The sequence below is a fragment of the Schistocerca serialis genome, chromosome 4 (assembly GCF_023864345.2).
Source record: "Schistocerca serialis cubense isolate TAMUIC-IGC-003099 chromosome 4, iqSchSeri2.2, whole genome shotgun sequence".
In the NCBI taxonomy this organism is placed as follows: Eukaryota; Metazoa; Arthropoda; class Insecta; order Orthoptera; family Acrididae; genus Schistocerca; species Schistocerca serialis.
In genome coordinates, this window is record NC_064641.1 from 542,787,258 (window position 1) to 542,805,720 (window position 18,463).

General features: G+C 43.0%; 1 protein-coding gene across 1 annotated transcript; it reads left to right on the forward strand.

Annotated features, from left to right (window-relative positions):
* The first annotated feature begins 14,025 nt into the window (after positions 1-14,025).
* LOC126473646 (peritrophin-1-like) lies at positions 14,026-15,232 on the forward strand. Its single transcript, XM_050100848.1, has 2 exons — positions 14,026-14,059; positions 14,995-15,232. Exons 1-2 carry the CDS (start codon positions 14,053-14,055, stop codon positions 15,219-15,221), a joined length of 234 nt encoding a protein of 77 aa, XP_049956805.1. The 5' UTR covers positions 14,026-14,052; the 3' UTR covers positions 15,222-15,232.
* The last annotated feature ends 3,231 nt before the right edge of the window (positions 15,233-18,463 follow it).

An 18,463-nucleotide genomic window follows, 5' to 3' on the forward strand; every position in this document is an offset into this window, starting at 1 on the left:
CTTTTGGTAAGTGTGGAGTCGAATCTACCTGTGGGAATGGTACGTGTCACTGAACCATTGGAGGATAATGAAGTTTTGGGTTCACTGGGTTGTTTTGTGAAACGTGTTGTACACGTACTGGAGGGGAACGACAGGCGAGTAGTTCAGGTGAACATGGATAATTTTAACGCTGTAGACTCGAATTTGAGGAAAGGAGTTTTAGTAGCAAATTTGGATGTGCCAAATGACGAAGACGTGTTCGAGAGGTAGGCGAAGCGATCAACCACTAATTGCCGATAGAACTGCATTACGCAACAAAATTAAGCGTCTGAAAGGAGGAGAAAGAGAGCGTATGGAAGAATTGTTGTGGGAATTTAAGGATTTGTTTTTTCCACAAATACCGTTACCAGCAATTCCATTAGTTCAACGTAGGAGAACAGATTCGTTCTCACAGTAATAGATCATTTTTCGAGGTATGTGGAGATAGTGGCTATGCCTAATCAACAGGCAGCAGTGGTCGAGCAAGCATTACTAAACAACTGGATTTTGAAGTTTGGCGCACCGGAGACAATAATTACTGACCAAGGGACCAACTTCATGTTGGATTTAATGAAGGAACTGTGTAAATTGTTGAACGTAAAGAATTTGAGGACGAGCCCGTTGTATCCACAGGCCAACGGAAGGACAGAATGGGTACACAGAACAATCGGGAAGATGCTGAGTTTTTTTGTGGATTCTCATCGCCGTCAGTGGGACGAGTATTAGAAGCATATTGTATGTGCATATAATGCAAAAGTCCATACAAATGCCGGTTTGTCTCCATATAAGTTAGTACACGCGCGAAAAATGCCGTAACCGTTTGATTTAGTGAAGCTACAGAACGGCAGGGCCGGTGAATCTTAACGTTAATTCGCGAGAACAATTCGAGATATTTGCAAACGGGCACAAAGGGCGAATACAAAGGCTCTGGAAAGGCAGGAAGACGCAGTGAAGCGGAAAGGAAGTTTACCACAGTATAGAGTGGGACAATGGGTAATGCTGTGCAGCCCCTACACTGAAAAAGGGAAAACGAAGAAGTTCCTCACATGGTATCAATTGCTGTACCTAGTCGTTGAAACCACATCCCCTGTTAATGTTAAGCTTCAGCTGCCAACTAGAACAACGATAGTACACATTGAGCGGTTACGGCCATTTAAGGGTTGCCCGGATGTGATTCCAGGTGTGTCACAGGAAGGAAAGAGGAAGAAAGAGAGAGTGAAGAGAGATGTTAAGCACAGAGGAAACCAGGAAGACAGAGTACAACATGAAGAACCGTACGCTTTGCGATCTATAAAGTAGTAGAGTATATGTAGTTTTTTTCTGGTTATGTATCATTGGGTTTGCATAGATTAATCAGGTATTGTATTTTATATGTGTTCACGAGTAATGTGAGCCTGCTAGGGGCAGCAGTCTTTTGAAGAGGGAAGAAGGGTGATGGTGATCCCTGTCCTCAGGTCACCGAAAAGTGAAGTGTGGCATCTGAAGTATGTTGAGTGTTTTTGAGGAGAAATCAAACGCAATTCTATAGAAATAAATGCGTCGGGGTAAATTTTGCGGCAAAGCCTTAATAAGGATGTATTTAACGATGTCAGAGTCCTACAATTTCCTTTTTAAATTTTTTGCTATCGACAAAGCTGGGTCAGGAAAGTCGTGTTTACTGCACCAGTTCCTATAATGTAAATTTAAGGATGACAGTAGTCACACAATCGGTGTTGCGTTTAAATAAAAATATTGAATGTTGGAGGAAAATCTGTGAAGCTACAAACATGGGACACGTGCCCAGTGCTGTTACTTTTAGCCAGGGGGAAAAGAATAGACTGTCCAAGGGATGTCGTGGGCCCAAAATTGAGCTTGCAACAGGTCGGGATACATTGCATCTTCTCCACCTACGAGAATTTGGTAATAGTAGCAAGTTGTCTTGTGCGGAGAGTATTTGCAGAAGCGAAACGTGGAGCTCGAGGGGAGCGGAATTTTAATCAATGGAACTAAGTGTAACATAATAAGTCCAACCTCCCACCCGCCAGCGTCAGTTTCAGGAATCACGCAACTGAACATTAGTCAGCCACAGCTGTACTGGCCAGAAGCCATTTCAGAGTTTTTCCCAAGGCAGAATCTGACCTTGCCAAATCAAACTCTTGAGCCAGGTCTGTTGAGAACCATAAACCGGTTCATTGTAAAGCAAGAGGGGCACATATCAGCCGAACAGCTTGTGCAACATGTCACACAGTATAGGGAAAGGCAACGGCAAATGATGATCCTTTTGAGCATCTCTGTGCCAAGTGTCATCGCAGGCTTATCTTTGTATGTGTGGTTTTCTTTCTGATCAGGCGGAGAGCCAATTCCAAGAGAACCAAGGGTAGTCCAAGTCCCAGTGGATTGAATACCGAGGGCGTGAGATGAGTAGGTAAGGGGCTGGCTGATCGAGCAGTAGTCGTCGAGTAAGGAATTTTTACGTTTTGTTTCATATCAAGGTTTTAAGGGCAACTAGACCACATTAAAGTTTTCTAATAGTAAGGAAATAAGACATAGGTGCCAACCAAAAGAAGTTGAGAGCTAGTTAAGAGTCAACCCAGCGACCAGGTCTTTCCGAAGACGGGAATAATGTAGTGGCACTACCGTTTAGGATAGGGAAAGTTAGTTTTGTGCGATATTCTGAGCACAAGTTACAGCTATGTGTGGGCCGGATTGCAGTGTTATGCATACCAGCAGTTGCGAAGGCAGGTAGAGGCTACAGGGGTGTAGAGCAGCCGGAGAGGGTACGCACAACATTTTTCATGTCGCAAGTCGCAGGCAGAAGGGGCCACTTGCCAACCTAGTGTGTTATGAGTATGTGACGCGAAGTGGCGTACTTGGCAAAACAGAGACGCACAGCCGAGCATAAATAGGTGCCATTTTCTAACGAGATTCATTCAAGTGTGGCAACTCTCCTGGATGGCAGGGCATGTCACACCACCAGGCTGCACCACGCGGCAACAGATGGGGCGCCAGCATCCTAGACTATCGCGGGTCGTTGGTTCGACCCTCTGAGGTCAACACAGGGTCTGCAGCCAGCCAGCGGTGGGTCACTCTTCGGGTTGCTACTGCGGGCGGTCGTCTCGGCTCCCGACACATCCCGAGGTGAGGACCGCAGATTCGGATACCATATCGTTGCTGCCTCGATTTCAGCTACGCCAGCGAGTGGGGGGCAGTAGCGGGGCCGTCCTACGGCTCCCGGCGGAGCAGCGCGGAGGCAACAAGGTTGGTGGCAGCTGAGCTGACTGCTTACGCAGCCATCCTGACATCATCGGAATTCAGCTTCCGATCATTTTTGTTCATTGTAAAACCTAACTGTCCTATCACACCTCAATGGAATACTCCTGAAATTACATCTTTAGATTTTGTTCCTTTAAGAGTAACATGTTGAGTTCTAGCTGCAAGAAAGTCCTGAATCCAGTCACAAATTTAGTTCTATACTTGGTAGGCTTGCATCGTTTTACTAAATGGCGCTGCGAACCAGTTTTAAATGCCTTCCTGAAGCCAAGGAAGATGGCAACAACCTCAGCGCCGTTGTCTATTGCGCTGTTCTCTCTTTTATAGAAGAGACTTTCGTTCTGCAAAGATGTCATAATTGTTGAGCATAAAATATGTTCCATAATTCTACAACAGCTTGACGTCAACGATATAGGCCTATAATTATGTGCGTCTCTCCTACGACTCTTCTTGGAAACGGAAATGACCTTTGATCTTTGTTACTCGAGCGAACTACGCTATATCACTGCTAGAAGTGGAGCCAATTCTTTCGAATAATCTTTGTAGAAGCGTACAGGCTTCTCTTCTGGTCACGACGCCTTTACACTACTAAATGACTGTACCTATTATTCCCTTCCGCTACTAAGGGATTGTAGTTACTATTCTGTTCCACGACTGATACCTCAATATCTGATACCTCAATATCTGCCACTTTGACGTTCGTAATTTGACCGGAGCGATCCTAGTACGATTTTCTGCTGTGAAACAACTTCAGCGGACCAAAATCAGTATCTCCACCTTTCCTCCATTATCTTCGGTCTCGGCACCCTTATAGAGACTGAGTGAGTGAACAGGTAATTTCGACCCGCTTACTCGTTTTCCTAAAACTGAATATCTTAGGATTTTCGATCAGATCGGTTGCCAGAACGTAGCTTCACAATCATTGAACGCTTCCCTCATTGATCTCTTTACGCTCAATTTTTTTTCGTTCACCCTGTGTCTGTCTGCTACATTTTGACTTCTCTTGAATCTGTGATGAAGGTACCTTTGCTTATATGGCTGTTTTCTAAAACGACTATCATACCACGGTGGGCCATCCCATCCCTTGAGACATTTCTAGACACATACTCCTCATAAGGTATGTTCGACGATGCTTTTAACTTTTTCCAATTGTGCTCCGCATCTTGGTTGTCAGCACTGAATATTTGTTGTTGACTGCTTAGATACTCCGCAATCTGTACCCTGTCATTTTTTTAAAGTAAAAATATTTTCCTATCTTTCTTAATTTCCTTGTAATATCCGTAGTCATAGTTACTATTGCAGCCTTATGATCACTGATACCCTCCTCTGTATTAACTGATCTATCTGTCTGTAGCTACAAGGTCTAAGAAGTTTCCCTCCCGACCTGGTTATCTAATTATCTGCTGGAATTAATTTTGGGATGTGACGTTCAGAATAATGCCCCATGAATCCCTGTATCTGGCATCATTTTTGAGAGCATAACTCTCCCAATCTACACTCGGAAAGTTGTAGTCACCCCTGTTACAACCGCATGACAGTTATTAACAATATTCTACATCTTCTCTCTGGAGCTCTCTACCACTAAAGCCCCTGACCCAGGCGTTCTATAGAAGTATTCGATTACCAGCTTAACTTCACACAGAATAATTTATATTCGGAATCCATGATAACCTTGCCAGATTTTATCGAATTATTTAGTCCGCCACTGTCATTGGCACCTAATCTATACTGGTGATAAACATTCCAGTCTGAGCTTAGGATTTCGTTTCTATTCACTTCTGGTTTTAACCAACGTTCTGTTCCTAATATTCTGTGTGCATTTTAACGCTCAACAAGCGATACTAATTCTGGGATCTTCCTTTGGATGGTCCTCCAGTTTACTAACACGATATTCGTATTTTCCTTATCCGATCTATGAGGACGAGCATTCTGTGAGAACATTACGCCTGATGTACGATTTCAGAAGGAAATTCGTCTGTGATGCTAAGGGGCTAGTCCGATTTAAAAAAAAAATAATGGAGAACACATGTGACGGTCTAAGAAGCCATTGGCTGTTGGTTTTGTAATATAATTTTCGTCATGGCTTTTTGTGAATCTATAATCAGTGGCTCGTTGGCAGTAATTATCATAGTTGGACAGTTTACAGCAGGAACTAAGTCTAATAATAAGTCTTATTAAAGTTTTTTAATGTAATCTGTATTAAATTCAGCTGCAACCAGTAGGCATAATATGAACACATTAAAATTTTCTGAGACGGTGCTTAGTATTACGAAGGGTTTATTACGAAGGTCTGTTCCCCACTATAATCTCTTCAATAAAAAAATTATTGGACAAGGTGTTCGGAAAGACTGAAGAATGTTGAACTCTGGAGGTGTAGAAATAGCTCTACGGTGTAGATTAAAGAAAATTTAGCTTGAGTGACAACTACATGAGGTAAGCATGTGCCATTATGTCAGATAACGACCAGATGTTATCTCGAACAATTCAGTGCTGATTTGGCAACTAATGAGAGGCACTGAAGTTACAAGACGATAATGACGCCTTAGATATCAGCTCAGTATCTCGACGATCGTTGCTTGTTAAAGGAGTGTTAATCACGCATAAGAAAAACGATACTTGAGTAGAAACTGATAGCTAGGTACTTCATGAGACGAACCGATAAGCAAAAAGTGACGCAAAAGGAAGAAACGCGCAGTTACCATGAAAAATTGGACTAAGGAATATGGTTCGATAGTTTTCCCGTTATAAAGGATATGCTACATTCACAATGATATTTCCTCTGGAATTCAGAACGGGGACTGCCACACTTTTTACTCTATCCTACGAATAACTCCGCATTACCAAATACGCCTCACACATAAAAAAGGATGTCAGATTTTCGCGTCATTCCCATAAATTGTGGAGGAAATGAAGTTCTCGCCTTGAGAATGGAGACCAAAAAATGCTTCGATTGCAATTTCTGAAAACGGCGTAGCTTAAACTGATAATCTTACTATGTCTCAGCAAAGGTTCTCATTTCACCTCTTTTAGTAACTAATCAACTGAAAGCAACAGCAATAACTATGGTATTCAACGACATACAAATTTTTTCGCATTCTACGCATATCAAAAAAAGTTTTGCATCACCCCGGTTTCCAGAACTTCTGAAGATAGGCGTTAACTGTGGATATTGTATCACATACACAGTCCCTTTGACTGGTCAGAGATGTCACTACACCGGCCCAAAGATGTAAACTACCATGCATGAGCAGCGCCTGTTAGACGAAGGGGTCGGACAGCCGATCAGTTCCAGTCATTACACCAGGAAGGAGATACACGGCTCGTGTTGTGGGAAGTTCAGCCATGCCTAGACGGTCAATACCGCGGTTCTATCGCGTCCGAATTCTTACTTTGTGCCAAAAGGGCTCTCAACAATGGAAGTGTCTATACGTCTCGGAGTGAACCAAAACGATGTTGTTCGGACGTGGAGGAGATACACAGAGACAGGAACTGTCGGTGATATGCCTCGCTCAGGCCGCCCAAGGGCTACTACTCCAATGGATGATCGCTACCTACGAATTATGGCACGGAGGAAGCCTGCCAGCAACGCCACCATGTTGAATAAACGCTTTTCGTGCAGCCACAGGACGTCGTGTTAAGACTCAAACCGTGCGCAAAAGGCTGCATGATGCGCAGGCTCACTCCCGACGCACATGGCAACGTCCATCTTTGGAACCACGACACCATGCAGCGCGGAACGGATTAGCCCAACAACATGCCAAATGGACCGCTCAGGACTGGCAGCACGTTCTCTTCACCGATGAGTGTCGCATATGCCTTCAACCAGAAATCGTCGGAGACGTGTTTGGAGGCAACCCGCTCAGGCTGAACACCTTGGACACACTGTCCAGCGAGTGCAGCAAGGTGAAGGTTCCCTGCTGTTTTGCTGTGGTATTATGTGTGGACAACGTATCCCGCTGGTGGTCGTGGAAGGCGCAGTAACGGCTGTACGATGCATGATTTCCATCCTCCGGACGATAGTGCAACCATATCGACAGCATATTGGCGAGACATTCGTCTTCAAGGAAGACAGTTCGCGCCCCCATCGTGCGCATCTTGTGAATGACTTCCTTCAGGATAGAGACACCGCTCGACTAGAGTGGCCACCATGTTCTCCAGACATGAACTCTACCGAACATGCCTGGGATGGATTGACAAGGGCTGTTTATGGATGACATGACCCAACAACCACTCTGAGGGATCTATGCCAAATCGCCGTTGAGGAGTGGGACAATCTGGACCAACTGTACCTTGATGAACTTGTGGATAGTATGCCACGACGAATACAGGCATGCGTCAATGCAAGAGGACGTCTTACTGGGAATTGCAGATACGGGTGTGTACAGCAGTCTGGACCACCATCTCTGAAGGTCTCGCTGTATGGTGGTACCACATGCAATGTGTGGATTTCATGAGCAATAAAAAGGGTGGAAATGATATTTGTGTTGATCTCTATTCCAATTTTCTGTACAGTTTCTAGAACTCTCGGAACCGAAGTGATGCAAAACTTTTTTCATGTGTGTAGAGTAATATGTTTTGATTATTCACTTCTTTGCTATTCACTGCACTGTCTGTCGACCACCAGATTCGGTTCTGCACCATTGTCTTCGACTTCCGGAAGACTGTGCTGGTTCGCATCTTTATACGTAAAAAAAAAAAGATATAGCTTGGTGAATATATGAGTTAAAGAAGACATTAAATATCAATTTTGTTATTTATCCATCGCCGCTAAATTAAATAAGTTCTTGGAACGATTTACCTTTACTTGCCAACGTATCTCGCTAAATCGGTTAGTCTTAATTTAATAATACAATGGCCTTTTCCATTGTACCAATAACTTCGATCTTCCTCACTTAGTGTGTATATCTTCTTCAAACGTGGAAACGCCATAATTTCGCTGATATTTCAGCTTTTACATCTTCCAGTCCGTCTCGAACCTGACATCAATTTGTTCTATAAACATCATTTCACTGCTGTTTGGCCAGATACTCAATGGTGTCCGGATTTATTACCTTACAAATTTCCAATGATAAAAGTATGGTACTTACGACAGTGACTAAAGACTGATGCTAGAACTGGAGAACGAACTATTATAATGTTGAAAGAAGAGGGGTGATAAAAATAAGGAAGGAAGATATCGTTTTAACAAGGGCATAATAGACGGTCCACAAGACTGAAAAGAGCAAGGATAGAACGGGAAATAAGGCGTTACCTCGTCGATGTAGCCATCACAACTACCACACCAAATGACGTGCAGAGCAAAGATAATGGTGTAACTCAAATTTTTAAGTTTCTCGTTCCGAATGGAGCCCAGGTATTTTAAAGGGTAGCCCTGTTTGAACGTTAGGTGTCTTTTGCTATTTTTTCAAGTAAAATAAATATTAATATTAAATGTAATAGTTTTACTCCCTGCACTCTTATTCTTCATAAATCCTTTTTCGCGTCCACAAAGTCGTCCGCAGTAACCTCAGCACCAGGTGAAAGAGTCCTTTGAAGCCGGAACGTTTGTCTTTTTATTGGACCCAAAAAACAATTGTCTATAAGTCGTTTTCAATATAGCTTCTATCATCACATGCAGAATAGTTGGAAAACATTAGTTTCGAAAACAATGGTGGCATGTTGAAGAAAATGTCGTTTATTTCAAACTCGAGACAAATGAGTTCAGCGAAAATACGCTCTTTAAGATATCGCAAAACGGCTGCGTATACTGACAGAGAATTCAACTTTGAATGCTGGCATCAAATTCCGATCAAAAACGTGCGTACCGGTCTAGAGTTATATTTCCCACAAGATCGAAATACGATTTCGTGAAAAACGCTCTTAATTTTTGGGTTTCATTATTTGTTGGTAATGCCATTTACGAAAATGTAGAAAGCGAAACAGCAAATCGATCATAAATGCGACATCCCACTTCCTGTAATCTAATGTTCGTAGCAAATCACCTTCTTTAAAAAATTTCAAGTCACAACAACAGCATTCCTAAATTACTCCTTCACGCCGGTACACGCATGTGCTTCCAACAAACACAAGTCTGTCTGTCTGTCTGTCTGTCTCTCTCTTACGTGAAATAACTGCTTTACAACGACCAGCTTTGGAATCCAGTGAGTCACCTTCATACACATACTCAGGAAAAGTGTTTACTGTGGCCAATATCACAGACAAAACCGCCACTTCTCATACCGCATCAACCTTTCAGATTGATAATAAACTCGGAACAAATGAAACACATATGCCAGAGTAAAGTGCTTCCATCAGTACAAACTGTACACTCCCCCCCCTCTTCCCCCCCCCCCTGGCGGGAAACGTAGGGATATACTCTGGCATGCAAAAGGTCATAAAAGTTCAGAATTACATCCTGCGATATATTTGCCTGAGTATCTTTCGCCTTTTTTTACCAATTCGGGAATGCTTATTACAGGCCCTGGAGATGGAGTATCTTTCCGCTGCATCATGTCAGCTATAGAGAGACTGGTGATATTGCCAGCCAGGGCAGTTGTACGCAATGAAGAGCACGTTACCTCGCAGCAGCCGAATCTAGACGTGCATTGTCCTGCTGAAAAAGCACATCCAAGATGTGACAATAGCACAGCGATAACAGCATGTGCAGTGTAGTTGGTACAGGTCACTTTACCCTGCAGAAACACCATGTGTGATCACGAGTTTTAACTGTAGGTGCTGGACGCAAGATGCCTGGAATGGGACCCATTTGTCGTAGGCGAATGCACTGTGGAACATGCAACTCACTAGTCTACGTCATACAAGTGCAGGCCCGTCACCCGCATACAAACAAAACCTACTATCATCACTGAAGACATCAATGCGCTGTTCCACTCTCCAGGCAACTCTTTCACAACACCAGAATAGTCGTGGTTTCAGTGTTAGCTTGGTTAGAAGTACAAGTTGTCTTCGTCATGCTGCAAGTAGTTGGTTCCCAGTGGTCCGTAAAGTCACAGCTCGTGCAACCGGTGCTTGGATTTCGTCCTTGGGTGATGTTCGGACGGCCAACGCTGCTCTCATAGTGTGTCGATCTTAACGCGTGTCTAAGAAAATTTGGGATGTGTTAGATGAAAGGCTTTAGGAAAGGCAAAGGCACCAGAGGGACAATTCTGACGTTGCCTTTGATAATGGAAGCAAGACGAAATATAAATCAACACACGTACATAGGATTTGTCGACCTGGAAAAAACATTCGACAATGTAAAATGATACAGAATGCTTGAAATTCTGAGAAAAATAGGAATACATCATAGGGAGAATCGGTTAATATACAGTATATACAAGAAGCAAGAGGGAACGATAAGAGTGGACGACAGAGAACGACGTTCTCAGATTTAAAAGGGTGTAAGACAGGGATGTAATCAGCCATCTGTCGCCACTGATGAATCACTGCATCGAATAGCAGTGATGGAAATAAAAGAAATGTTCAGGATCGGATCAAATTTCAAGATGAAAGGATATCAATGATACGATTCGCTGATGACATTGCTGTACTGAGTGAAATTAAATAAAAATTACATGATCTCCTGAACTGAATGAAAAGTCCAGTGACTGCAGAATACTGTTTGACGGTAAATCGAAGAAAGAGGAAAGCAATGAAGAGTAGCAAATATAAGAGCAGTGAGAAACTCAACATCATGCATGATGATCATGAGGTAGATAAAGCTAAGGTATTCTGCTACCGAGACAGCAAAATAGTCAATGACGGATGGAGCATGGAGGGCATCAAAAGTAGACAAGCACTGGCAAAGATGCGCGGGATTAGCCGAGCGGTCTTAGGAGCTGCAGTCGTGGACTGTGAGGCTGGTCCCGGCGGCGGTTCGAATCCTCCCTCGGGCATGGGTGTGTGTGTTTGTCCTTAGGATAATATACGTTAAATAGTGGGTAAGCTTAGGGACTGATGACCTTAGCAGTTAAGTCCTATACGATTTCACACACATTTGAAGCACTGGCAAAGAGGGCATTCTGGACCAAGAGAAGTCTAATAGTATCAAACATAGGCCTTAATTTGCGGAAGAAGTTTCTGATATTGTAAGTTTGGACGACAACATTTTATGGTAGCGAAATATGGACTGTGATAAAACCGGAACATAAGAGAATCGAAGCATTTGAGATGTTGTGCTACAGAGGACTATTGAAAATTAGGTGATCTGATAATGTAAGGAACAAGAAAATTCGAAGCATTTGAGATGTTGTGCTACAGAGGACTATTGAAAATTAGGTGGTCTGATAATGTAAGGAATAAGAAGATTCTGCGCAGAAATAAAGAGGAAAGGAACATGTGGAAAACACAGAGAGACAGGGTTCTCCACCGTAGCTGAGTGGGCAGCGCTCCGCCGCATCATGGCGGGGGACCCAGGTTCAATTTCCGGCTGTGTGTCTCTGTGTTCTTCATCATTTCATTCTCATCGACTTGCAAGTAGCCGAAGACTTGCACCAGACGATCAGGTCTACCATCCGGAAGGACCTCGCCACACGACATTTCCTTTCACATACAGACAAAGGGACGGAATGACAGGATATCTGTTAATACATCAGGGAACGACCTCCATGCACAGGAGGGAGCTGCAGAGGGAAAAAAGTTGTAGATGAAGGCAAAGATTGGAATACATCTAGCAAAAAATTGAGGACGTAGGCTGCAAGTGCTACACTGAGATGAAGACGTTGGCACATAAGAAGAATTCGTGGCGGGCCTCATCAAACCAGTCAGACTGGTGACAAAAAAAAAAAAAAAAAAATACTACGTAACGTCCAGAGACTAGCCTACAGCTGTGGGATGTTTCACGGACCATTGGTGAAAGCAGCTATGCACCACCGATACACTGTGCCCATCATGTGGAGCAGTCCGTTGATACATACATCCAGCTTCCTGCACGCCCAGAATGCGACACCGTTCAAGTGGCTGAAGCTGTTCAGCAACAGCACGTAGTCGTCGTTGGGGCGTGGTTGTACTCTAGAATGTATATTGCAACCAGCACAGTTACTGCCTGCAGAGTCAAAACAGAGGGTGCACAGGTAGGCCTGCTGAGCGCTAACTGCTCGCCGACGACTCTGCCCAGTGAAACTTTGACACTACAACCCCTCAGTGCGCCCACGTTATACCCTGGTGCCACTGTGCTACAGGCCTTGAGGGTCTTGCATTCTCTTTTTCAGGTAGCGAAGGCCACTCTTTGAGCATGTTAAATTCTATTTTCATGATTCAAACATTTTGTTATTCTAACGTTGTCTGCAACACGATCACTTGAATTACCAAAAATGTTCAAATGTGTGTGAAATCTTATGGGACTTAATTGCTAAGGTCATCAGTCCCTAAGCTTACACACCACTTAGCCTAAATTATCCTAAGGACAAACACACACACCCATGCCCGAGGGAGGACTCGAACCTCTGCTGGGATCAGCAGCACAGTCCTTGACTGCAGCGTCTGAGACCGCTCGGCTAATCACGCGCGGCAAATTACCTTTTCCTCCATTGGTATGTATACGTACATATTATACTCACAATACCTTATTTATCATCACCATTCTCAGTTGCAAATACGGTCCGAAGAAACATCTAATCAGGGCAATTGTTTGTTCAAATTATCTTAATTTCGATTTCTAGATATTCAAGCGAGCCTATTATTAATTCCCTTCTGTAATATTTGTTCTTAAAAATAAATAAAACCTTTTACATTCTGAAAGCTGTAAAATACACTAAATACATTAAAATATACTAGTCGTATATTTACGAACTTGTAACTACAATGTGGTATACATGATAAATCAGTTTAAGACTCCGAAGTGTGTACAAGTTGTGAACTTCTGCACCTTCAGCACGTGTGTCAACGCTGCAAGATATAGACAAAACTGTATAAAAAACAGTTTGAATATGCGTCTGTTTTTTGGTTGCGCTGAGATGATTCCTTTTCCACTGAAGATGAACACAAGTGTAAATTCAGCGGAATATCAGTACAACTAGCAGCTAGGAGACGTAAACAACACGCATGACATATGTTCGCCACTGAAGGATGTACTAATAGTGTTGCGACAAAAAGAGTGTTTTGTGTGCGACGCATATGGTTATTGTGGTTATTAGTAGAGTGAACTTTGCAATAGCTTCCCACTAACGAAGATCAACAGTTTATTCCTTGATAGTCTGTTGCTGAAATTATTGCAAAACCCACGTATAAATTCTGATACGTTAGAACAAGACTGGTAAGTAGTACTATGGAGAACAGTTCCAACAAATTTTGGGGTTATAATTTACTGGTGGATACATCTGATGCGTCTATATCCGTACACGTTTTTGTTTGTTAAAGTGGAGGAACTTCTGTGGTTCATTAAATGGTTTATCGTTGACAGACTTGAAACGACGAATTACCGAATTATATTCTTACATCATGGAGATGATCACTTGATGAGAGAAAACTGGAAAACATCCGTAGAACAAAGTTTTATTAAAATCGCTGTCGTGAGTAGTGATATGTGGATTTCCCCAGTCTGATGCATCGCTGTTGCTGGCAGCACAAAACGTCAAGAGTGTCCTTGGCAGAAAGTGTGTACATACTGTGAAACATTGCCCCTGCAATTTTTATATGTGAATAGATTAGATTTCAGAAATGCCATCGCCATCTGTTATCAGAGACCGAACGTGTCCCCACCCAAGATGATACGACGTAAATCGGTGAGACTATATAAAGCTGAATCGGAGAAACACCAGGCATCAGTCCAGTCTCCTTTCTACCGACTCGACGAGCACCACAGTAACCATGAAATGTGAGTATGGCGGGCGCTACTGTTAACGTCTGTCTGCTGGAACTTACATAATTCTTCCTTTAACTGAAATTTTATTCGTTAATTATGCTATAAAGTTTTATTTTACGCTTATGATACCAGGCATGTATTACCAATGATCACATCATGGATGGTGGACAGTTGTTCGTACCCCAGTCAAATCTGCTTGCAGAAAATTGCCTGTTTGTAACGTTTACTATAGAGGTAGCTTGAATCAAATTTCAATCAAGCGGCTTGCTGTAACTTAAATTCCAAATATCAGATCTCATGATATAATACAAAATTTGCGAACGTTTTGATCAGATAACTTCTAAATCAAGATGATTTAAATAAATCATAATTCGGTTATTAGATGTTACTTCCGAACCGATAACGTTTCTTTATCCGAAAACTGGAGGGGAGTAGAATGTGTTGTATGGTCAAAAGTCCATAACAAATGTGGGGAAGAGAGTAAACATCACGCTCTAACTGATGTTCCAGGGCGGTAGTAAGATTTTTTCGAATTTGGGTAGTTTAAGAATGAATAATGCACACCATTCTGGATCGCAATACTGCCGTTTTTTACATGCTAGACACATAGCTAAGAGGTAAGTAAGTTTAAGTTTTGGGACTCGTAGCCTAGTGCAATCTTCCAAATGCTTGACACACTCAGGCTGGTTATTAATCAGTACCATTGCTTATTGTTTCAAACTGTTTCTCATTTGGGCTTGCACAATTGGCATGTTCCAAGTAGACACCTTTTCCGGAATATACGAGCAATCACCAATTCTCGGGCCCAGTTTTTCCATGGCAACAAGACCACACACTGTCTTGACGCAATTCCATATCATCAAAAGCCGCGAATATATCCTATGCTTGTCAGAAAGTACGATGATAAAGCAGTCATGCACTCACACTACGACGTTTCTGCCCCACAGTGTTGGCAGGCCTTCTGGCGCTGAGCGTGTTGGCAGCAGTGGCCACAGCGACCACGCCCACATGTCCTGAGGATGACGGCGCCACGCCCGTCTTCTACCCAGACGACACGGACACACACGGCTTCTGGGAGTGCAGCAACGGCAAGGCTGTCCACTTGGAATGCCCTGCTGGACTCGTGTGGAACGCCAATATCAACGCCTGTGACTGGCCGCCCTCGAGGAAGTAGATGAAAACTTACCCCTGTATCCACAGAAACTATATCTGACTCATTCCCTGTCACAGCACAAGAGTTGAGCTTGTGATTCTCAACCAGTTGTCAGTTCCGTAAAGATGTTTTGCCAATGACGTACGTTACTGTTAGCTTATGTTATTGAACATTAATTTATTTCAAATAAACTGTTGCAGAAATTAAAAAAAAATGTCACTGATTATTTCACAGTTACACTCCTCATCACTTCCTTGGTCAATGTATGAAACAGATTACATTACTATGCCTCTAGAAGTATAACAGTCCTGCACAAATTTTAGCCATAAGCGTCGGTGAATCACTAAATCGACAATGTCCTGCGGAATAGAACTCATATCAGTTATTTCTTTCAATGTACATTTCCTCGTGTCTGTAGAACACACTTTTCTAACAGATAACATGTTGCGTCACACTAAATATCAAACAGAATACTATTCTACACGAAACTTTACATCGCTCAAGGAAGCTCAACGACTGCATGAAAGCCTCTTGTTTTTGACCTATCAGAAATTTTCGAAATAACGATCTGTTCTAAGCTGAATGACTGCACATTCCTGGTATTGGTTTTTACTGCAGAGATTTGAGTTGTAACGGGAGAAATTTTCTGGCAATTCAAGAGAACCTTTTGTAAACCACAGCCAAGAAGAAACATGGTTTTAATACACCAGTACAACAAACACACAATCCATTTAAAACCCAAGGGTACTTTCGTATTATTTATTCAAAGCAGTAACAAGAACTCACGACAAGGTAATGAACGGCAACTCTTATAAAGTAGCTAATGTGTAACGTAATGCATCGAACGTGTAAACGTTCACAATAGAAATTCGCTCATCTTTTCTACTTCCTCAAATACTGTTTAGAAACTAAACTCTGTCCACACAGGCTTTGGAAACCCAACGGTACCGACCGGCCGCCGTGTGATCGTCAACCCATATATGTCACTGGATGCCGATATGGAGGGGCATGTAGGCAGCACACCGCTCTCACAGTCGGATGTCAGTTTACGAGCCGCTACTTCTCAGTCAGGTAGCTCCTCAGTTTGCCACACAAGGGCTGAATGCACCCCACTTGCCAAAAGCGCTCGCCAGACCAGATGGTCACTCATCCAAGTACTAGCCCAGCCCAATAGCCCTTAACTTCGATGATCTGACGGGAGTCGGTGTTACCACTGCAGCAAGGCCGTTGCAAAATACTGTTTAAGACGTTGAAAATTTATTTAAAGTTTCACAAAACTGTTAGCATTAATCCTAGTATATTATCATTTACGATGGGCGAGCAAATGTTCCCGTTTGAAGGTGTTGCTGCAGCGTTTATGCAGCGTAGCCCGATAGCCCGACTCCGATGTGGGTATATAAGCTCCAACATGTAGACAGGGTTTGGCATTTGTATCTTTCCAAGGTACACGTGGTAAATTTGGAAACGTGAACAATGATGACGTTAGTGCCGTATGCTTCCAAACAGGACCAGTGTGATCTTACTCTTTTCTTGTCTTACGAAGAGCAAACATTGGTAGAAATCCATCGGAAATTGGAGAATGTGTATGGAGCAACGTGGCTGTCGAAGACCACCGTTGTGGGATGGTGAGCCAAGTTCTGTGCTGGTCGCGATTCAACCGTATGCAGAAAATATCGTAAAGCCGAAGGTACGCCAACTCAAGCGGGAGATATTCGAGGACCCATCCTATAGTTCTAATCTTTCCCTAGGCGATTATTGTGCCTTCGGTTCCTTAAAAAAAGCCTTGAAGGGTGGATGATTATTGTCGGACGAGGGTATGCACTCTGCAGCAGACAATTGAGGACTTCGTCCTGCAGCAGGACATAATTTTTTACGAAACGGGTCTCTTCAACATGGTGCCTCGATGGATTGATTGCTCAGTGGTCACAACGATTTTACGTGATTGGCGTACCGATTCTGGACTGTACGACCTTTTGACAGTGATGAACTGGAACGTACGGTGTGTGAGGATGACTAACAGTCTTCAGTAAGTCACATTGGTGCATATAGGAATGATGCCACCAGAGGTCACTTATATACTGACGAAATAAATCTCGGGTGAGCAGCCTGGTATGGGTGTGCATAGGACATAATATTTCGGCGATCGTCCACGTTGCCATCGTCAGGTGCGCTGATCATCACTTATATACTTCTTTTTTTACTATCAAGATGTAGAACTGAAGTCTGTCCATGAATGTGTGACTATAGGTTCCATATTCACCAAGCAGTTAAAGGATTTTATTGATATTCTGCTTCCCGATACCGTTAACAACATCTCATTGCAGCTGGTTGCATTTAGATGGTTGTGCCGAAGATCTATGAGCAAGGGGTACCTGTTATCCACGTTTGTAATGGATGGTGGTCGATTTTCCACTACTTCTCGTTAAATACGTTCGATTGTTTGAGACACTATAAATAAATAAAATGTCTGTGACGATGTTCACGTTGCCTTTGATACCAGCATCGTTGCTCAACTGTGCCGCAGTTCTTCGAAAAAGCATCCTGCCCCTCGAAAGATCACAATTTAATCCCTTTCAGACTCGTTAGTTTGGAAATAGGGAGGTCGTGTGCCTCTCCGTTGCGTGGTTGCCTGCCAGCTCCACACGTTTGCACAACACTCAGGCCTTCTGGCTGAGAGCATTTCCTATTAAAGAGCAGGTAGAGCCGGTACTCTGTTAGCTTCACCATTATGCTATCTGTTTGCGAACGACGTTGAAACCATTATCAGTACATCTACTATTTCCAATGCGGAATAAGGCGTCCGCGTGGCAAAATCTAAGTCGTCATTCCATGTGTATTAAGTTTCTTTCCCGGCAGTGTATTTGCAGTATCAGATACATCTGAACAAGAAACCAGTTACATTTATGTTAGAAACTGTATCAATTCTGCAAATTTTTCTGTGGGAAATGTATATTATAGAAGTTTTGCCTTCCATGTTACGGAAATCCTTTCAGTTTTTGACATCCATGCCAGAAACGAGACCAGAACTCTTATTACGATTAACTTACTTCGGTGCTAGTACAAGAGTTTTGAAGAGTGACACTGCGCTGAATTCGTCTCTTTCAGAGACACGATACTAGCAGAACTAATTAATACAGCTATATAGGAAAAAGCAAGATCGATACCTGGGGATTTGAAGCTTCCTGGCAGATTAAAACTGTGACGGGCCGAGACTCGAACTCGGGGCCTTTGCTTTTCGCGCGCCAGTGCTCAGTTGGTAGAGC